Below are 23,157 nucleotides of genomic sequence, written 5' to 3' on the forward strand. Positions count from 1 at the left end.
ATTGCTCCACATACAGAGAAAGGCCCAGCTTCATGATGTTCAGCTCAGCACTAAACACAACGCAGAAGACCGCTGCGATTAAATTACACTTCTAAATTACCAGCTGTAGGGTTTTTCATTCGTGGATCTTGCTATTCTACTCTTTTTGTGTGTTTGAGGACAGCAGTTTGATAGTTGGATATACAGATTTATTTAGGTTGTACCTATCTCATCCGTTTTTTGCTGCTTTGATATGCATTTTTAATATATTTTGCCTGGGGCAACATCATTTGGTGAAAGTTGCTTTGCTGGGGATGAAGGACATGGCTTGCTCTCTCTCTCTCTCTCTCTCTCTCTCTCTCTCTCTGTCTCTCTCTCTCTCTCTCTCTCTCTCTACCTGCTGTAAGCTGTGAATAGAGGCACTTTTATTAACTCTTGACTGCTGTATTGTCTTTGAGTGTGGTTTATAGTGCTGTCAGAGTATACAAGGCCTTTGTCAGGATGCCATTATATTTTTGATTTGCCTCTTGTTACTGTCCAGCCTCTTAAAAACATTCATCCTGCAGTTATTCAAAAATAAGATTAGAAATTAAATGAAAGTATCCATGTCATTCAACACAGCTGTAAGATAGATATTTGCACAATTCATATATATATATATATATATATATATATATATATATATTTTTTTTTTATAATTGATGTGACACTTGCCTTCTCTGTTGGCTTTGTCTAGTTAATAATCTGTTAATAACCAGTTAATAATATAGATACTAATTTCAGTTTGATTTGAAATGTGTTTGTGTAAATTCAGTTAGGAATTAAAAAATAAAAATCAAGTGCAGCTTATAATATGTTGACAGTGTTTTTGACGTGTTCCTCTGGCCCCACATTTCTCCTGATTGTTTGTGGCTGTCAGTAGTTTTTATGTTGATAATATACACATAGAGAAAGATGTAAGACACTGAAGTCATTTTTTAACAATACATATCTTCTGTGAGTCTCTCAAATATATTATGGCCAGTCGCGTGTATATAGTTTAGAGACCAGTGTTCTTTTTAAAAGTGTTTATTTGTTTATTTATTTTGTAAGGTGGTGGTTGACAGGTCAAAGTTCATTCCTGCAGATCAGTGATGGCTCAGTGTGATCAGGGTTCGACTGCTCTCGTCTGGACACACACTCACTTGTTGCTTAGTGCTTCAGACACAAGTGTGTGTTCAGGGTTTATTCTCTTCACAATGATTTAGATTGGTTTTCCACTTTAACAAATATTTTGGATTTCAGAACAGAAACTTATTACATGCAGAACGTTTAAATTGGCAACCTGCAATTGTTAACTATTTCAACCCATAAAAATGTATTTTGTTGGTGTAAATATGTATATATTTTGGTGGATTTGGAGATTTTAAATAATATTTAAATTTAGATGAGAGCATTTATATTGTATTTTTTGAGAGTGGTGAGGTGTGTTCAGTGTGAAACAGAAGAGCATTAAACACATTCAGTCACGTCTCTTAAAATGCTGGGCTGTCAATTACTGGAGCTCAGCGAAGGCTCGTTCTCACTCTTGTCAGATAATTGGCAGTTTCGCTCTGAATAGTCATTCTGAGATGCTCCAGACTGTCCTTTAACATGTTTTGGGAGCGCTGGTGTAATTACATGTTAAATTCAGCAGAGCTGTGTGTGTATCTGACGCGCAGGAGACACGGAGAAAGGTCAGGGGCTGAAGATGCGCTCGCTTGTGTTTCGCTGGGGGTTTTCTGTGAGTGTGTGTTATCTAGTGTAGACTGCAGGGCAGGTGTGGGTCAGTGCTGGATCGTCCGCTCTCCGTCACACCATTGTCTCCAGCTTTTATATGAATCAGATCTTGTGTTATGAGCGTTGAGTCTGTGACCCCGTGTGACACGGTGACCCTCTATCTTATTCTGTATCTGCTCTATTGTGCCGGGGCTGTGTTTGCGGCTCTTTAACACAATTATGGGGAATATCTCTTTCCTGGGTGGGGTGGAGGCTCTCTCAGCCGTTTGGGTCACACGATGTCTCTCACTCGCTTTCTTTACAGCTTGTTTGAACTTTAATGGACTCTTGGGAGCCCTGACAACTGTTTTGTTGTGAGAGAGAGAGAGAGAGAGAGAGAGAGAGAGAGAGAGAGAGGGCGGCTGCATTATTCATAAGTGGGAAAGGGCTGTTGCTTTTTTGCTGCCGAGTGGCGTGAGGAAACTGGATATCAGCTGCAGAACTCTGGGAAACGTGTGAGCGTCAGCACTTCTGGACCTGCGGCTGTGTTCGAGTGTGTGTTTGTAGGCCTGTCTCGCGGCGGTGGCCGTCTCAGATACAGGAAACAACCCACTCATTTTGAGCTGTATCACACAGACGGCCGTTTTTCCTTCCACTCTTCTCTAAAGACGTGCTGGGAATGGGACTGAGCCTACGTCATTTCACTGCGGTCATACCAAACATTTACTTGAACAGCTGATATTCATCTCTGATAACTATGGCCCAGTCCACACACAGTTTGGGAAATGTTATTATAAATGGCATATATCATATACCCTCCGTGATAGTTTGATGTAATATGAAAACATACTTCTGATGAATTCCAGCAGCTCAAGTGTGTTTCAACCAGATCCTGATCATCTGAGTCTGATCTGAACCTTTGAGCAGCAGTGCTGCTTAAAACCGAGGACAATAACTATAACTAGTATGATAATTATGCTAACGAACAATATCTTTCAGTTTATTGTAAGTGGCACTGCAGTTTTGTTGTCTGCTGCTTTAAATGCTCAGTCTTTTTAAATTCAGACGGATTCTGATTGGCTGTTGTTGTTTTATTAACTAAGGAATCAACAGCTTTCTGATTGTGTTTCTTATGATAATCGTTGACTTTATAGTTGTGGTGTGCACCTTCCTGTTCTCATGGAATTGGAAGGATAACTAAAGTGTTAAAGTGATGGTGTGGACAGGATAGTGTAGGACTAGATTGAGAGTAACCATTATCACTTGTTTCATATGCACAGACTGGACTAGCATAATACTAAATCACTTATAATCATATCATTGATTATAATTATGGTTTATATTAAATCAAATAACTGTTATGTCTGTGGTGGAGCTTTATGAGTATTATTTTGTTTGTAGACTATGTGGATTGACTCTGTTCTCCTGTAGTGAACTAACAGCGGACACACACTACTGTGGCTCATAAGAACATTAAAATCTGTGTGTGTGTGTGTGTGTGTGTGTGTGTGTGTGTTACTCAATTGCTCTCAGATTAAGACTTGAGAAATGAGCTCACAGCAAATGTGTTCACCTCTGTGATTTTAAAAGTGTTCCTGTGGCTCAATTGGAAGAGCATTGTGTTATCAAGCGCAAGCTTGGGGGTTCAGTTCCCCGGGAACACATGATAGCTAAAAAAGTATAGCCTGTGAATGCACTGTAAGTCACTTTGGATAAAAGTGTCTACTAAATGCATACATTTAGCCTAAAATTAAATGAAAATTAATTTAAATAATATTTGTAATATATTTTTTATAATATTCTTCTTAATTATTAAAAAAAATATTTTTTTTAATTTAATATACATTTTTAATAATAATATTTAGACTTCAGTAAAACTAGCTAATTTAATTGTTGCCATTTTTAGGTTTGAGGAGGGAGGAGGGATTGTAAAGTCTTTTCTCACTAGAGTGGCAAAGGAAATTCCTCCTCTTGCTCGTCTATGTGTAACACAGATAAAGCTCTTCCTGTACAGTACAAATCCTGTTTCCCCGCGGCCCGATCAGACCCTGAGAAACCTCAGGAAGGGTGAGGAGGAGATGCCCTCTTACACATGACACACAGCCCTCACGGACCGGCCCACCGCTCTGTGTGTGTGTGTGTGTGTGTGTGTGTGTCAGATTAGATAGTGTGTCTGCTGTTTGTGACAGTGGAAATGATGAATTGTTGCTCAAAACACAGACATTTAAGTTGAGTGTTAGAATTCAGCAAGGTTTTTGTCATTCTAAATTTATGTAACTTTCTTTCTTCTGAGGAACACAACAGAACTTGTTATACAGAATGTCCAAGTTGATCTTTTCCATATAATGAAAGTCAATGAGGGAGGATCATAGCCGTCGTCTATATGACATCTGCACTATATTTAACATCCTCTAATGCCATTGTTTTTGTTGCATTAAGGATGCTGAGGTGGGCATGACACTGTTGGATTGCTTGTATTGTGATGTTTATATCATTGCAAAATGTATCATTTATTATCACACAGCTCTATATATATATGGTATAACAACAAATTTAAATGGCATGGTTGATAATATTGTTGCAAAATGTAACTAGCCTATATGTGTCCCCGGAGCACAAAAGCAGTCATAAGTAGCACAGATATATTTGTAGCATTAGCCAACAAGGCATTATATATATTGCACCCTCAGATTCCAGATTTTCAGATAGTTGTATCTCAGACAAATATGGTCCTCCTAACAAACCATACATCAACGGAAAGATGATTTATTCATCTTTATTCATTATGTATAAATCTCAATTTTTAAAAAAACTGAACCTTATGATTGGTTTTGTGCTCCAGGATCACAAATTACCATCCAGTTCTTCTAAATGTGACAACAAAGCATGAAGATATTATAAACATTAACTGATGTGTGTTACAAATAACATTTACTTGGTGTTTAGATGTGCAGTCTTAAGGATGGTGAAGGGTTTGTTGGTCTGAGTTTACTGTCCAGCTCATTCATGAGTCCTCTCTTTCTCTTTGTGCTGTGGATGGGGAAAATGGACGGATGGTTCCGCTCTGACCGTCTCCAGAACCCAGCGTCCTGGAGAGATCACGATGATGCCACATCCACACACTCGGCCGGCACGCCAGGACCTTCCAGCGGAGGACACGCGTCACAGAGCGGAGACAACAGCAGCGAGCAAGGTGGGTCCTGTAGCGTTCCTGTGCTTTCATCATGCTACTGAACCATATCTGACATGATTTAAACACTGTTTACTGTACATGCAGCCCTGACAGTGTGTGTGTGTGTGTGTGTGTGTGTGTAACCTCAATCTACTCTTAATCTTCTCTTAAATTAAGTCAAGTTACCATTGTTTATATAGTGTTTTATTTTTTTACAATACAGATTGTGTCAAAGCAGCTTTACAATATTAAATAGGGAAATAGTGTGTCAAGACAGTGTGCCAATGTCCTCTAGAGACCAAGAGTTTAATTCTAGACTGCAACAAAAGCAGCTTGAGCAGAGGACTCATATGGTTCCTGTGAGTTCTTAGAGTTAGAGGGATTATGAAAACTATAGTTATCACTGTAGATATCATTCTTGGTGCGAACAGACCCTTCAGGGTTAGGCACTAAAAATATCATTAGATCAGTATGAAAACTGTGGAGCCTACTTATGATATAGCAATATATAATATATAATATAAATATAATCTAGTGTGTGATCCATTTTGCATCTGTGTGTGATGGAGCAGAGGAGTGTTATTGATCACACTGAAGTCATAAGTACCAGTGAACTGTTGTCCTCGCTGCAGATATTGACTCTCTCTCACACTGGATCCAGTAACAGCTGGTCGATATGGGCTAACACACTTACGGTACGGCACGCAGAACTGCCTCGAAGTGATCCAGTCAAGCCCCGACCCAAACAAAACCAAACAGATAGTAAGACCGGACAGAGAGAGAAACCGGACAGAGAAATACTGGACAGAAATAAATAGAACAGAGAAAGAAAGGGCAGAGGGAGAGAGACAGGACATGGAAAGACAGGAAAGAGAGAGACTGGAGAGAGATTGATAGAACAGAGAAAAACAGGACAGAGAGAGAGAGAGAGAGACAGTACAGAGAAAGACAGGACAGAGAGAGAGAGAGACTGGACAGAGATTGATAGAGCAGAGAGAGACTGGACAGAGAGAGACAGGACATGGAGAGACAGGACAGAGAGAGAAAGGACTTGGAGAGACAGGACAGAGAAGGACAGGACAGATAAAAACATGACAGAGAGAGACAGGACATGTAGAGACAGGACAGAGATTGATAGAACATAGATTGATAGAGGAGAGAGAGAAATGACAGAGAAAGACAGAACAGAGAAAGACATGGCATGGAGAAACAGGACAGAGAAGGACAGGACAGAGAGAGACAGGACAGAGAGAGACAGGACATGGAAGGACAGGACAGAGAGAGACAGGACCTGGAATGACAGGACAGAGAAAGACAGGACAGAGAGAGACAGGACATGGAGAGACAGGACATGGAGAGACAGGACATGGAGAAACAGGACAGAGAAGGACAGGACAGAGAAAGACAGGACAGAGAAAGACAGGACAGAGAGAGACAGGTCATGGAGAGACAGGACATGGAGAAACAGGACATGGAAAGACAGGACAGAGAAGGACAGGACAGAGAGAGACAGGACATGGAGAGACAGAACATGGAGAGACAGGACATGGAGAAACAGGACAGAGAAGGACATGACAGAGAAAGACAGGACAGAGAGAGACAGGACAGAGAGAGACAGGACATGGAGAGACAGGACATGGAGAGACAGGACATGGAGAAACAGGACAGAGAAGGACAGGACAGAGAAAGACAGGACAGAGAAAGACAGGACAGAGAGAGACAGGACATGGAGAGACAGGACATGGAGAAACAGGACAGAGAAGGACAGGACAGAGAAAGACAGGACAGAGAAAGACAGGACATGGAGAAACAGGACATGGAAAGACAGGGCAGAGAAGGACAGGACAGAGAGAGACAGGACATGGAGAAACAGGACATGGAGAAACAGGACAGAGAAGGACAGGACAGAGAAAGACAGGACAGAGAGAGACAGGACAGAGAGAGACAGGACAGAGAGAGACAGGACATGGAGAGACAGGACATGGAGAAACAGGACAGAGAAGGACAGGACAGAGAAAGACAGGACAGAGAGAGACAGGACATGGAGAGACAGGACATGGAGAAACAGGACAGAGAAGGACAGGACAGAGAAAGACAGGACAGAGAAAGACAGGACAGAGAGAGACAGGTCATGGAGAGACAGGACATGGAGAAACAGGACATGGAAAGACAGGACAGAGAAGGACAGGACAGAGAAAGACAGGACAGAGAGAGACAGGACATGGAGAGACAGGACATGGAGAAACAGGACAGAGAAGGACAGGACAGAGAAAGACAGGACAGAGAAAGACAGGACAGAGAGAGACAGGTCATGGAGAGACAGGACATGGAGAAACAGGACATGGAAAGACAGGACAGAGAAGGACAGGACAGAGAAAGACAGGACAGAGAGAGACAGGACATGGAGAGACAGGACATGGAGAAACAGGACAGAGAAGGACAGGACAGAGAGTGAGACTGGACAGATATTGATAGAGCAGAGAAAGACAGGACAGAGAGTGAGTCAGTAGATAGAACAAAGAGAGGTTTACGAAACTCTGAAGAAAATTTGTACTAGCCACTCAGAATGTTATGTGTTAACCAGGTGAACTCTAAACTCACTCACTTAATCTTTTGATTTATTTTATTGGATATTATTGTTTTATCTATTTTTTCATTGTTATTTTTTTATTATATAAATGAATAAATATATATGGAGATTCCCAAAGCAACATTTATCTCTCTTTTTTAAGTGGAAGTAATAAAGTGATTAAAATAAACAGACTAAAAACTAAAACTTTATCATATTTTAAAAAGCAAAAAAAAAAAAAAAAAAAAAAACTGCACTCAGTATACAGTACACGCAACATCATGATTTTCTGTAAAGAAAGACTTGTGTATTGTGAAATACATTTGACTTGACTTAACATCAGTCATTACAGAGGAATCCATCCATCTCAGTCTGTGTGCAATCACTGCTAACTGACGACAGCAGCGTGCCTGTTCAGTGTTAATGAGTTAATGAAGCCATCAGACCATCATACATCTTCACACACATGAGTGTGCTCAGTGTCATCTGGTCATACACACTCTCTCAGTTCAGCATCAGTGCACTGTGCTCTAAGCGGCTGAGAGATTTCATTTCACTGGCTATGATGAGCAGGAATCTTCTGCCCTTTTCCAGAGCAGTTTTTAGGAAAGTGAAATATTAGTTGTGCCCCTCAGGCACTGAGACCTTCCACACACACACATGTGAGATTTGGGGTTTTGTGTGTCAAGTTTTTGTGGCAGGTCTGACCTCAGACTTTTTTTCTCTTCAGACATTGTTCTTTTCTATAACGTTAACATTTATACCATAGAAAGAAAGACAAACTAAAAAAGAAGTAAAAGGTCAGACACAGACAGAATGTTTTTTTTTTTTTTTTGGCTAGATCTCTAGATCAGCTCTTACTAAACTCAATACTGATCCACAAACTGTCTTGCTTTACAGGCAGACTGATGGAAAGCAGAGATATGTCATGGGTTGATTTTAGCCAGATCTGTGTAACTATCAATTCTTTGCAATACAACAAAATTATCTGGAATAGTTTATTTGCTTTAAAAGACCAACAAAGTTATCCATGTCATGTTAGAAAACATAAAAAACAATCACATCTTTTCTGTTTAGCATGCTTGTTCATGAGAAGCATTCAGTTTGTGAAACCTTGATGTTTTGGACCTCCAGACCCCTGGTCCCTGCAGTACAGTCACATCTGTGTCATCTGTACTGCAGTACATTGTGACTGCAGATGGATGTGGTCATGATTAAACACCGCTGGTAACTGTTGCAGACAAATATCAAGCACAGTAAACCTCACAGACAGAACATAAATTAGATTAGTGAAAGCAAGGGAATACCTTACATGCCTGCTCAATTCTAGGGGCTTTATTTGCACTGCGCTGGCCCTTTAAACAACGCCGCTGCTTCACTGAGTGTTTTTTTTAGCTCGTTTTAGCACGCTGTGCCCGAGGGGGTCAGCCAAGAAGTCACCCTTAAGAGGTGATAATCCCATCACACTGGTCTCCAGAGCTGTTTTCCCCCGGATGGCATGAGCGGTTCTGTTCTCATGAGAGTCTGACCCGTGTTTCTGTGCAGGCGAGGGGTTACTGAGGCCAGCGCTGTCTAAAGCAGTGCTTCTCAACCAGTGGGTTGTGACCCAAAAATGTGTCTCAGGTCTGTTCTGATGGGTCTCAGACAGTAGGAATAACACAATTCTAGACAAACATAGTATACTATAAATAATCATGAATTCTGTAGTTAGAATACAAAACAAATACTTCTAGGTTACAGTTTATTTTAGTTTACTTTAAATACTGAGTAATATTAATTAACTTCATGTACTTACTATATGGTTAGGGTTAGCATTAGGGTTTGGCTTAAGGTTACTGGTAAATGTAATAATGCATTATTATTATTATTAGATTGTGTGGCACCCTAATCCTGAGAAAAACCATCAAGAAAACTACACAAGGTCAAACAAAATACAATCCAGACAATAAATACAGATTAAATCTAAAAGCAAATGTTAAGTTAATATTTACTATAGTTATAACATGTTAATTTATATTATTAGCTTCCTGCATTTGGTATAAATGCCAATGCATGATCGTAAGAATGTTTTTGTTTACATCTGTATGTTGGCTCTCATTGTTGAGAAGCACTCCTGTGCACAGCTCCACTGCCAGATCCACCTGCTCAGTTTGCCTGTTGAAGGTTTACTTATTTGGGAATTAACCTCTTCTCCTCCATTATATTGTTTTTGTCCAACGGGCCTTATACCCCTCCGCTCCCTAATCCCACTCACCTCCTCCCTCCAAACACAGAGAATGCTTGGGAAGGGCTTTCGCTCTGCGGTGTGGTCTCTGAAGCACATTACAGCACCGATGCCCTACAGGTATCTCTCGAAGGAGTGGGTGGATGAGAAAGAGATGCTGCCTTCCTGAGCACCGCTAACGTATTTATGCAAATCTTTTTGGGCATTATTGCAGATAAGCTCATTTTATAGTCTGATTTCTGCTCCCTCGTGTGCTATAATGAGTCGTTGAGCAAGGGGGAGCATGTTGGGGAAGAATGCCAGTCCGTCCGTCCGTCCATCCGCATGTAGAGCACACCGTCCTGATGTTCCGTTTGAGGAGACAGGAATGGAGGGGTTTGATGCTGGTTAGTGCTATTAGCTTTCATTATTGGAGGCAGCCGACTAATAATTTCTAATTACCCTAAGGAGGTATTAGGAGTGTTAGTCAGCAAGGATAATTTCTTATTTGCACGCCTCGAGCGGTGAGCTCTCTAGAAGAACAGAGGCTAATGTGCAACAAAACAAATCAACGTGCCACGCAGGGCTGCGGGCTTCAGGGAGGAGGCCGAGATAACGCTCATTATGCATCATGATAATTCATTTAGAATGTTATCAATTTCAGAATAGAGGCCTGTACATGCACACACAAACACACATAAACCATTAAAAAAGGATGAGGAAATGAGGCTGCTGTTCAAACACTACCTCCTAGTCTGTTCAGGTAGCTCCAATTACAAGCTTCCCATGTTTAAAGGCTGTTGAATGCTAAATGCTCCCTTTCCTCTGATCTTGAAATGTATTTAATAGAGAACCATGAAATAAAATGTAAGGCAGGATTTTATTCTTCTGCAACTGAGTGGGAGTTTGGGTGCAGTTGTGGTCTAATGGAAAGAGTGTGGGACTTATAACCCAAAGTTCGGGGGTTCGAGTCTCAGGTCTGGCAGGAATTGTAGGTGGGGGAGTGAATAACCTGCACTTTCTCCACCTACAATACTGCAACTTAGGTGAGACCCTTGACCAAGGCCCCCCTACCCCCAACTGCTCCCGGGTGCCTCAGAATTGGCTCTGGGTGTGTGTTGACTGCTGTGGGTGTGCGCACTTGGATGGGTTAAATGCAGAGCACAAATTCAAAGTTCGGGTCACCATACTTGGCCGCATGTCACTTCAATTTTACTTTCACTTTCAAATTGTGGAGGACTCTGGTTGTGAAACTTAACTGACCTGGGTGATTGTTTGGTGTTTTTTCTTTGTGAACTGGTGAATCATTCACAATCATTCCAGAACCATGAATTAATAAACTAGAGTTAATTTGATTTTCTCACTCCAAAGATGCTTGATATTTGTCCCATTGACTTTTGGTTCCATTTGGTTTTAATTGCAGCAGCACAGCAATACTCATCTTTCTCAGTCATTCTGAAGTCATTCTGTCCACTGTTTCCCTATTTTTCCTCTTGAAAGCATCTTTCCTCATCCCCTCAGAACTAGAATGACTTAATATCTTGAAACAATTGTAGGAAGTTTAAGGAGAGACCATTTAGATGTCTGAAATGTAATACCAAACAATGGCATCTTGCGATAGCAACCAATTTTCCACATTCGACATCCTCCAGTGGAAAAGCTTTACTAGTCATAAGGGAAAACACAAGTGTAGACAAAGCAGAAAACCAAACAAGACAAAACAAAACATGTTGTGTTTAGCGGTGTTGCGGGGTCAGGCCTTCATTGTGTGTTTCTTGCTGGGCCGCGGTCCTCAGACAACCAACTGTCTGCGGGAGACATCTGCGATTCCGACCTGCCGACCCTCAGAAGCGCTCTGAAGTGAGGGAATGCTGCCTTTAGCCCTCACACGGCCCGCAGGACAAACTCCAGCGCTATTAAGAAACAGAGAGAGAGACAGAACAAGAGGGAGACAGGCAGAGCCGGCCGAAGCGCGTCAGAATGGTTTTGTTTCTTCCTCAAAGGCTTTGCGGTTTGCGTTCCTCAGATACCCATGAGATAATTTTCCTTCTTTATGAGTAAAGAGTAGCTTGGTGGTGGAGAGGTTACTCTGGCCTGATGAGGAGCCGCTGTTCACAGAACCAGCTGTTGGGTGGGCCGGCATCCAAGTGGATCGTTGTGCGGTAAATGAGTCACGTTCCCCGCAGTTCCAGAGGCGGCGGCTGCGGCTAGAGCAACCTTTGTCTTGTCTCAGTTCGTCTTGAGCTCCATCGGGCCGCTTGCGTCTCGCTGGGGTCGCCGGGTCAGAACGCGGTCCGCTTCCACCGAATTCGCCTCTTTCCTCGATGCGTGCAACACGTGTATTATACTGAAGAGAAGCTGTTGTTTCTCTCTCTTTCTCGCCCCCTTTGATTTTCCTGATGGTTGAAGTCATTGCCTCTGCTCGGGAGCTTTAGGGGAATGGCTGCATCTGCTGTTGAGATTTTACAGGAAGAGAAAATTGAAAAATCAATAAAAAGCCAAAAAAGAGTGAGACAGAAAAAAATACACAGAGGGCAAAAAGAAAAGCAGATAACAGCTTTGAAGAAGCAGACAGACATACAGCTGCTGCTAGATTTGAGATGTGTTTTTGGACTAATTCAGATGTGCAATGAATTCATTTAAACGCCCTATGCCAAATGCGTGTACCACGCCATGTCAGGCAACCGTTTTAAATCTCTGTTTTAAAAGGAATAATGGAGGACTCCAGCGATGAATGTTAGAAACTCCACGGGCACTGAAGTTGCTATAATCTTGAACCAGTGGCTGGGAAACATTGGTTAAGAATGACAATCCTACTTCAAATGCAGCGTGGTTGAGCCTCTCCAATGAGTATAAGTAAGGTGAACTCAGCTCAGCTGGTACACTTTTTTGGGCATTAAAATGAAATGAAATGCACCATGCCCACATGCAATGAGTTTCTGAGTTTACCTAAAACACAAGAGACAGTCGATAGAAAATGCATCACCAACTGATTAACACAAGTCTCTCTCTCTCTCTCTCTCTCTCTCTCCATTAATGCAGTCATGCTCATTATTTTTACATTCGTGGAAGAGTGCTTGAACACTGGGATTGACTGTGGGAAGGACAGAGGACCGCGGTTATTGACTTGTAAAGGAGTCGGTAGAAGTGTCTGGATAAGACGCGAGCTTCTCCTGCTCTTGTAAAGCGGTCTCTGATTTCTCTGCTAGTTGGGTCCCCAGAGGGGCTGCTGGGCTGATGGGAGCTCACAGCTGCTGCAGAGAAGAACGCACACGTGAACTCTGGAGGTGTTCCCAACGGTGAACAGCATATCTGAACTACAGGATGATACATGATACATTTGCTCACTTAGTCTGGATAGATAATAATATGACAAACATCATGCAGAATTTTTAAAATCACACTTACATACAGTTTTAGAGTCGTACCAAGGGCAATAGATTTCAATACCCAGCCCTAGACAGCAGAAGAACGTAGCAGCATTGGACAGCTGTGGCCAACAGAACACTGACTAATTTATGAGAGCAAACTGCACATGTGTGTGCAAGAGAGAATCAGAGGAAGTTCTCATTGACTCTGCGATGAGGTAGCTGAGGCCCATGGCGGGGGGGTTGGGGGTTGGGGTGGGGCTCTTCACAGTTTGAACTTCATCAGGGGCTGCGCTTAATCAATACGCTATCGGAAAAAGAATTAATTACCAAAGCAGAATAAAACAGCTGCATTTTAAACGGAGGCTTCATCAATGCTTTAATCTCCTGCTTTCAGCTCAGGTGCCCTGAGGAATCGCTCTGACCGCGTGTAATGAGGAACTCAGGGACTTTACGCCCCACACAACCCTTTCTCACTCTCACACACACATCTGCCTTTCTAAACTGTATCTCCATCTGTGTAGAACCCATCCGCTGCATTCCCTTCCCACCAAATTCCAGTCATCCCAGGGATGAAGAAGGGTATTAATGTGGAAATCTCCGCTGTAGGGCCGCTGGAGAGAGGCACACATTCCTAAAGTGAAAGGGACTGAACTGTCGCCCGTCCGTGGCCCGCCCCATCACCGATACCCCCACCTTAAACTTGAGCTCTCCTGCAAACTGCTTTCAAGTAGGGTTGAGAAGGGGTTATGGGTGATGAATTGGGTTTTTAGTGAGCTCATTAGGAAGCCAAACAGAGTCGAGACGCAGCGGAACGGAGTGGGGCCGCGGTGCAGCAATCAGTTCTGCTTGCTTTGTTCCGTGCCTCCAGGACATTTGTAAGCGAAAGTTCAGGGCAGACTGCTGATGAGAGAGGCCTGCCGAATGGAGCCCGCGATCTGATGGTTGACTTGTTGGTGTAGAACCTTTTATTCTGCAACCTCTTCATGTCTCTTGGCCTAACAGTCCTCGAAAGCCATCACTGATGCCAAGCTCTGTGTAATAAATCCAAGGTGTCTGTCGGGTCTGTGTTAGTCTGAAGTGCAATTGAGGGTGAAAAATCTCCATAAATGCAGGTTTGGAGTGGTGATGTGTAGAATCAGACCCTCAACAATCTTAGTGGTTCAGGGCAGGACTTTGATGAGTGAGTGAAGTCGAGCGTAGCTTTGTTTCAGTCTCCCTCTGCTCGTGTGGTTTATAATGTTACGCTCACATGCCGTAGAAATCCTGTTTTGGTGAAAATTGATGTAATTTGCTGTAGTAATTATCTTGGTAATTAACTCTCTAATGACTGCAGTGTGAAAGTGCTGTGGCTCCTCAAGTGACTCTCTTGTGCGCAGTCATTGTTTGCTTTCCGTTGTAATTCAAGTGTGCACTGATACTGACTGGAGAGAGAAAAAGAGAATGTACTTGGATGCACCTCAGTAACCTCTGGGGCCAATTATTGTAATTTGATTTGGATTACATGCTGCAGGAAGAGTGTTGGGTGTGTGTTGGGTTTGTGGGGCGTGTAGCATGTGTTCGGGGTGTGTTTAGGGGCAGCTGGAGTGTGCTTGGGCTGTGGTGGGTGTGTGAATTTCAGTTCTTCCACAAGACTGGAAGGTGGACAGTCAAATGCAACTCACATTCACCAGTGTCAGTTCTGCTCGCAGCGACAGTCAGGTCAATTATATAGTGCTTTAAACAATGCAGATTGTGTCAAACGTGATAAAAAACAACCAGTGTTCCAGTTAAAGTCAGTTTGTCATTGATTCAGTGATGTCATCTTCCAGTTCAGTTCAGTTCAGTTCAAATAGTAATCTGTGCAATCCAGTCAACAGTATTAAAGCATAGCATAATGCACTGGATAGTTGATGTAGTTTTTCTAGCACCCCGTAGAACCAGGCCTGGTTCCCAAGGATCAATGCACATTTTGCACATCTCCTTTCAGTCACACACCCATTTCAGCTCTTGGAGTCACTATTAATGAGTTGATGAATTGAATCCAGGTGTGACTGATTATGGAGACATGCAAAATGTGCCATGTTGGTGGTTCTCCAGGAACATGTTTGGGAACTGTGCTTCTGCCCTGCATCCGTGCCTGTTTTTGCATTAGTGTTGAATTAGTTGTCCTTACAGCATAGGTTCATGCGTAGCTTCCTTAAACCGTCTCTCGGGATGTTGTTTGCCTGTGATTGTCTTTCACGCGAGCCAGAAGCTCAGAGATGCAGGAAACAGCCGCAGCACTTAATGTCTCATAAACTCATCAGAGTGATTAGCAGACTAATGAAGAGACGAGATGAGGGGGAATGCAGCGCTACGATCAGATGCAGTCCCTCCAAGGCCCTGTTTATGATGTAATGAGATAATTGCCATTACAGGTAGCAGGTTAATTACACGTGTAATTACTCAATCGCTTCAGACTGGCTTTTCTGAAACACTGTTGGCATATGATTATCATCTTCAACCTTTGAAAGCTGATGCTCCTTTTACTTTCTCCTGTTACTCACAAGGTTTGATAAAGGATTAAAAAAAAAAAATTCCCATGATGCCTCAGTGCTGCCCCATTTTCATTAGTTTGGAATGGGGTTTCCTGGGATGACACTGACGTGACTGTGTGTGTGTGTGTGTGTGTGTGTGTGTGTTATTAAGTTTTTTCCTCATAGATATGTCTAATTAAAGCATTTTATTCCACTTGATTTACAACCAAAAGAGAAGCTTTAGTGCTTCAATGCCAACTACTGCACATTACATCTGCAGAACAGCATGGTGAATGACTGTGAGAGCGCAGCTGTCCGAGGGCATGAGTGTTTGTACAGATGTGTGTGTGAAGGTTATTCAGAGCTAAATGACCTGTTGCTCCTGTATGTTTTTGGAGAAGTGGTTGACTAATTCTGCTGCTAGTCTGTGTCAAACTATACTGAAAAAAATTACAACATAAAATTACAAGTACAATTTTGAATTGAATAAGTGTTGAAGAAAATCAAGCTGAAATTTTGATGAAAACAAGAGTGGGTGAGCGATTAGCATAAGGCTAACACTTCTCTGGATTGGAGGGCTAGTAAATATCTGAGTAGTCATGTTGGGAGCAGGGCTGAGGCGTGCGGTCTCTGTTTATCGCTCTCGGATCACCGCTCTGCAGCGAGAGCACCCTCAGCTCGGTCCATGAGGAGCAGGATTGAGCTGTGGACAGCGTCTCAGCAGGAGGCTGTAATTAGTGTCTTTAAGCTCAGCCTCTGATGGCACTGCCTCCATGTTCATGCCCCATTAGCCTGAAACAAATGTCCGAGCCAAACTAATCGGTGACTGGGACTCTCTTCAAGACAAAGGCTGGAAAATGTGAAGCACTTCAGCCCACTTGATTTGCCTTTTTACTCTTTTCTCATTGCAGTTGTTGTGATCACATGTGCTATATAATCATCAGCACAGCTTCAGTCTAGTGCCTAACTCTAAACTGTTCTGCTTCAGTGTCTACAGAACATGACGTCTTGCCTAAACTCTAAAAAGTGCTAACTTTTAAGTATTATATAATTTCTAAGATATTAGAAAGCTATTTCTACCTGAATTAAGCATGTTCATAATCTATGACAAAAATGTATCATAAACTAGGTTAGTGGCTAATTCGGCAGCAAAAGTTATTCTAGAAAAATCAGTGCACAATAATATAAAAAATCCAAACATTTAGTGAAAATAATATTTTGTGGGGAACAAATAAACGTGTTGCACTAAATATGGTAAAATGTTACACATTGCTATTTGTATTATTATAAAATCCATTCATTAAAAACATTCATGAATGTATTTATATATATATATAAGTATATACTATAAAATTAAAATACATTTCTTTTAAATGTAAAGCGTATTTTTAATAAGGCAACAGCATATGATCGATACGATAGGAACAAAACAAATGCAGCGCAGCACGAAGAGTTTAAAATGTGCGCATCCGGTGTGGAGAATGATGTGCTTGAAGTGAATGCTGTCACTGATGCCGTGTTGCTTCAAGTGCAGCGTTCTGCACACCGGATGCACACATTGTAAGCGCTTCGTGAATTATATATATGCAACAGTTATTGAACCTTTCTTTTTAACAGTTTTAAATTTCAGTTATTGTGCAAGTTAAAAACAAGTTATAGTCTTTTCTACACCTGTGTTTTGTTCTCACAGACACACGGTAGTAAGTAACAAAACAACAATTCCTGCATGTACGAGACTCGATCTCCATTAGGCCATCAGGCCATGACTTCCCCCAACACACAAACACACACACATGCATATATATATATATATATATATATATATATATATATATATATATATAGTTCGAATATAGAATCTCTGAACCCCAAACTGCTTCCCGGGCGCAGCAGCATAAATGGCTGCCCACTGCTTTCACGTCACTTTCACGTCATGTCACAAATTCACTATGGTATAACTGTGAAATTTAAATAAGGATTTAACATCACTGGAACACTCGTTGATCAAGATCCAGGATCCCAGGCTGATATGCAGATCCATATTTAATCATTAGTATTTAATGGTAAGAAACTGAACTTTAGTCTGCTTTTTCTAGTCATTTTTGCTGTTGTCTATTGTATGTGGGTCAGTGTGTCCAGTTTAATGTGGACACACACTGTCTGTCTCTCTACAGATTCAAGAGTGAACATCGTTTACATAGTGGACACATTTGAGCCAGAAAGAGGCAGAGAGAGAGAGAGAGAGAGAGAGAGAGAGAGAGAGGGCATGTTTTTTTTCCTTCTCCAAGGGTACTGCTTTTCCAAAAGTGCCTGGGGCGAGACTGCAGCACCTCGTCTCCCGGAGGCCTTTGGGCGTCTCCTAATAGCCCCCCCCATCTGCCCCCATCTCAGAGGTGCATGATGGGATACTTCCCCTTCCCCCTCTCCTCTTCTCCTCGTGTCTCCTCATGTTTTGTGCTGGAGTTCACATCCTCACAGGTTCAAATGGTAGAGTTGCCAGGGAACAGTCAGAGGCCATTAGTGTTTGGGACGATTCGCCCTGCGGCGCTGCAGCACTAACCAGTGAGAGGGGGCATGTAGATTAGCAGCTTCACATGTAATGAGCAAGTTTGCCCTTTCTTTTCTTTTCTTTTCTTTTCTTCTACTTCTGTCTCTCTCTCACTCTCTCTGTCTGTCTTTGTTCCATGCCACTAATCCCGTTGCATCATTTTTTTGATTATTTCCACTCCTTTGACTCACTGTCATGTGTGTGAGCATATTTTCACTAGTGATAGATAATGGCCAGTTTATCGGCTGATTTTTGGGTAGATTATTTATGTCAGCTAAAAACACACCCTTTTATCAATGCTCAAATGTACACACAGGATAATGACATTTTTATGTGTGAATGAATGTGAATGAATATGAAATAAATGTCCACTGCATTTCAGCAATTTTGTTTACATTTCATTCTCTGTCATTAATTGCAGTATGTACTTGATTTTTTCTGATCTAGTTTTGTTGAACACACACTGATCTCTAGACACGAGTGTGTGTTTAATTTGTGTAAAAACAGATTTGGTTATCAGTGATTGTTTCTGTGTGTGTGTGAGGGGCGTCTGGTTTCCCCCCGAGCGGTCAGGGGCTGTAGGGTAATGAAGTGACGGGTCGGTCTGTAAATACACGCGGGTCGCTCCGGCCGCTGTGAGCAGGAGGCTATCGTGTTGCAGTGAAAATGGAAACGTCAATAAAATTAATCTGGCCACCCTTTGGCTTGGACTGCTCGCTGTGGTCCACTCATAACACACCACAACAAGACGAGTTTACACACACACACACACCTCCTCCAGTGATGTCATTGGAGAAAAAGCCTGAACTCGTGCTCCGTTTGGCATGCGTTTGACCACCACACTGGGGTTGTGAGCGTCTTTGCACTTGCAGTTTGAATGATTGTGGATTTCAGGCGTTTGTTGTGAGGGTACTTCCACATTAGCACAGATCCACACGGCGAGGGCAATAAAACAGCACTAGAGAGAAAAATAACATTAAAAACAGAGAGGAGAAGAACTTTCAATTGTCCTTGTATTCTTCATGTATTTTGCATTTGATTATGCCATCTGTCGGATCTGTTCTCTTTCCTCCTTTTTAAAATGATTAGTTGAAACATTAATGTGTGATTATTGCTTATATAGGTCCATGTGATTGATGTCTCCCCAAAAACAGAGAGACGCGCAAGTGTAAATTTGTAGAATATGGCAGCGTAGTGCAGGAGTTTTTCAGATACATAATTTAGATGCCCTGAAGGAAGGCTTTCAAGGCATTTTTGCCCAAGGCCAAGAAAAAATAACTGACTTTTAAAAGTAAATCATTTTTGCTAATGCACAGTTAATGGCAGAGGAGAAAGAAATTAAGTCTGGGAAGTAGGTTATGAAGAGACCCAAGCTGCACTCACACATTCACAAGACGAATGCTGATGGACATAAGCACAGGAGTGTCAGATGTGATATGCAAATGAGGTGCAGGAAGGGGAGGGGCTGCAGGGTTTATCACATTGCAGCTTTTGTCTTTGCAACCGTCCTGTATGATGTCAAGCAATAAAAGAATTTGTCTTTTAGGGTTTCTGTAAGTTTGTATAATTCTTAAAAGCTCTCATTTTGTCCAGGAGATGGGTTAGACAACAGCGTGGCTTCACCTGGCACGGGCGATGATGACGATCCAGACAAGGACAAAAAGCGACAGAAAAAACGGGGCATCTTCCCTAAAGTCGCCACGAATATCATGCGGGCATGGCTCTTCCAGCATCTCACAGTAAGACTCTTTTTCTGTTTGTGAGCTCTTTATGAGTATAAGTGCTTAGATCTCACACTGAACTGTTACACATTTGAATAAATACACAGTCATTGACATAAAGACACCAGTTCGATCCGGCCTTCAAATCTGATTGGATGGTGAAGGAATGCCAACAGCACTGGGACTTTTCACTGTTTGCATCACTCCACTTGACTGTGCTGCAGAAATAAATTATTTAGCCGTATTGTGTGTGTAATGTCATTCATTATTAATTTTAGTATCAAAATATATGAGCATTTTCACACTTGCAGTAAGTGCTGGCTTGTGTACACAGCTAAATCACAGCCGTAGTGATACTCAAAACAAAGTACTCATTAACTGAGAACGCTTGACCAGTCTAGTTCTGAAAATGCTGTTTGGTAACACTTTATTTTAAGGCAAATGTTACTTGTTACAAATGTTACGTGTACTATGCATTATAATAACAGTTAATTATTCATAATGACATATAGTAAGTAGATGTACAGTAGTGGCCAAAATTATTAAAAAACTTGGAATATTTAAGCAGTTTCAGTTCTTTCTGTTGAATTGGCCATTGCAGTACTCATAAAACAAACTATTGCCGAGGTACCTGCGACAGAATGAATCTGCTGGAAAATTGAAAACGATGGACTGGACCCTCAGAGTCAGGACCTCAACCCCATCGGGCAAATTTGGGGCAAGTTGGGAAATAAACTGGACAGATCTATTGTAGATTTAGAGGAAAGCCTTTGGCTTGAGCTGCAGAAGACATAAGATAACATTAGTGTTTAATATTTTAGGAAATATATTGATATTATGCTAGAGAGATGTGCTTCTGTAATCACTGCAAAAGGTAGACATACCAAGTATTAAAGTTAAAAGTGAGATAAAAACAGTACGACTCACTTTATTTTAGATTTGTTGTGCTCAGAGCAACCACCTGCAAGTTTCATGGACATTATGAAATTAAAACATGTTTTGGAGACAAAAAAAGGTCAATATTTTCAGATTTGTCAGGTGTTCTAACAATTTTTGGCCATCACTGTAGGTAAATAATATTACTCAGTACTTAAATGTATATTGAGACTGTAACAAGCAGACCTTAAAATAAAGGAAAACCTTTTTTTTTACATCTGTTCTTCCCCCCCAAGAAACATTTTGTAGGTTTAGTGTAGGTCTCTGCCGGTGGTTGAGAGTGTGTGGGTTTGGAGAGGTGGCATGCGGGGTCATGTTCCATCGGCCTCTCTGATGTCACGACATGTTCCGCGGCTCAGGATATATTGATCAGGACAGGAAGGGTCAGGTTTCTGAGGGAGGTGCTGCCATCTCTGAGCACATGAACTCAGCATGTGCTCCGCAAGAAACATGCCCTGCACACCCTGACACCCACATGCAGTCCCAGTCTGGACCCGGCGATCAAACATGAGCAAAAATAATAACGCTCCTTAAACGCAGCTAATTAAAAGGACTGTAAATCTATTAGAAACTTCTGTGGGATAATCTGAACTCTGCCATACACTTCTAACTCTCATTATTAGAACGACTCCACCGCAGTCCAATCTGACAGACAAAGACAAAGCTTTTCTCTGCTTTATTCTTGCACTCTTTTCATCTGTCGTCCTCTTCACGCTCCTAGAACTGCTTGGTGCGTTCAGCTTGTGTGTAAAGCAGTGAAGGAGGCGTCAACCCACCACCTACCTCGCCGCTTTTACCCACAAATGCCTCTCACTTCTTTCACTCGGCTCCATATCACGCAGGAATTTCGCGCTTTTTACAAAGATCATTAGGCGTCTTTACAGGCAGCTCGGGAGATCTCCATTCAGCACATTCACAAGAGACGCACTCTTGTTCTTTCAGAATTGTTTTAATCTAAATGAAAACGTAAGGAGAATTTTCATTAGTGGAAATGTAGACGTTTCCATCATCTTCCCTTATTTCAGTCTTTTATGAGCGCGAGTAATAATCCATCCTTTTTAACCCACCTTTCTATTTTTTTCCCATCCTTTTCTGACCAAAGAAACTTAATTGAATTATCCCGAAGTACCGACCGCGGCCCCCGCGCAATCCTTTACACCACACGGCTGTGCCACACACATCAGGCCTTTTATTTTAATTTGTTAAGCAAATGTATTTTCCAGTTCAGGATGCATTTGTGTGTTAGTGAATTCATGGGGACTTTGGCCCTGAATGGCCCATAGCGGCAGCTCTCCATTCAACCATTCATTGGAGGGGCAAAAGAAAAGCGGCGAGGTTGTATTTTCTCCACCGCAGGGCCAAAGCGGAGCTGCTCTTCCATGAGCGGTGGGGGTCCCTTTACATATGTTCTCAACATTGAGCCATTGTCACCTATTCTGAGGGGCTCAAAAGGACGTAACCCCTTCCCTCCCCCCATTTCCATCCCCCATGCTCACAAAAAACAAGCCGGCTAACAGTTACAATTGTGGGCTGAAATCGATGGCCTCCTCTTCCAAGGAACAGTCTCTGAGTCCGCCCTTATAAGTCTCTCTGAGCCAACAGCCAATCCCACAGAGGAGCAGAGGATGGACCCACAGGAGATGCATGTGGCATATTCAGCACCTGACTGAAGAGCTTCTACAGAACTGGAGAGTTTGGGTCCTCCTGGAGCACTCTGGATCTCTTCCAGTGCCATTAGTGGGAGGAAATCCCAGCTGACTGCTGTAAGCTTTCCCATACGGCACAGAGCTTATGTTATTGGAAAGATAAACTCTACTGTGGGGTGTGTTGCTCTATTAGGCTTCATATCTAATGAGCAAGAAGGAGAAAAACCTTCTATTTGGCTCTGAGAGAGAGATGCAAGGCAGTGGTGAAGTGTAGTTTGTACTGACACCCCTGCAGGGTCACCCAACAGTTTAATGGAGACAAACTTTGAATCCTCTCAATTAGTCGGTTGGCGCCCTCAGTGTGTCTCCTGCTAAGATGAGGGTCAGTCTGCAATGAAAACAGGAAGCACTCAGATACAAAGATAGCACCCCAGGCTTGTTCTGTCCTTTCACGTGGGTAAACCTTCAAAAGCTGTGAAAATAAATAGGCCTGAAATGTAAATCAGTCAGTGGCATGAGTTTGGGGCGGGTTTGTCTGTGAAAAACTGAATATTTAGTAGAAAAAATAAATAATGTGTGACATGACTAATCCATAAATCCAGCCAATCTTTATCCCTTTATCCATTTGGAATTGATTGGGTTATGAAAAGTGAGTTGTGATATTATTTTCCAATGTTAATTTTATCCAATAACGCAGTTTTTGCATCAGCTGAAGAGTAATTTCAGCAGTGGAGAATGTTATTACGTCATGCTTTCTTCAGAATAACACTTATTAAATGT

General features: G+C 42.0%; 1 protein-coding gene across 7 annotated transcripts in view; it reads left to right on the plus strand.

Moving 5' to 3' along the window:
* Positions 1-23,157, plus strand: part of LOC113116927 (homeobox protein Meis2) — a 69,908-nt gene that overhangs the window by 5,329 nt on the left and 41,422 nt on the right. For 3 of the 7 annotated variants that reach the window (XM_026285224.1, XM_026285227.1, XM_026285226.1), the window contains exons 7-8: positions 4,753-4,909; positions 19,668-19,813. In XM_026285224.1, coding sequence (XP_026141009.1) covers positions 4,753-4,909; positions 19,668-19,813 — 303 coding nt within the window. The remainder of the gene's footprint in view (positions 1-4,752; positions 4,910-19,667; positions 19,814-23,157) is intronic. The other 4 variants (XM_026285228.1, XM_026285230.1, XM_026285225.1 and 1 more) reach the window with 3 other exon arrangements.

This window comes from Carassius auratus, chromosome 17, assembly GCF_003368295.1.
Source record: "Carassius auratus strain Wakin chromosome 17, ASM336829v1, whole genome shotgun sequence".
Lineage (NCBI taxonomy): Eukaryota > Metazoa > Chordata > Actinopteri > Cypriniformes > Cyprinidae > Carassius > Carassius auratus.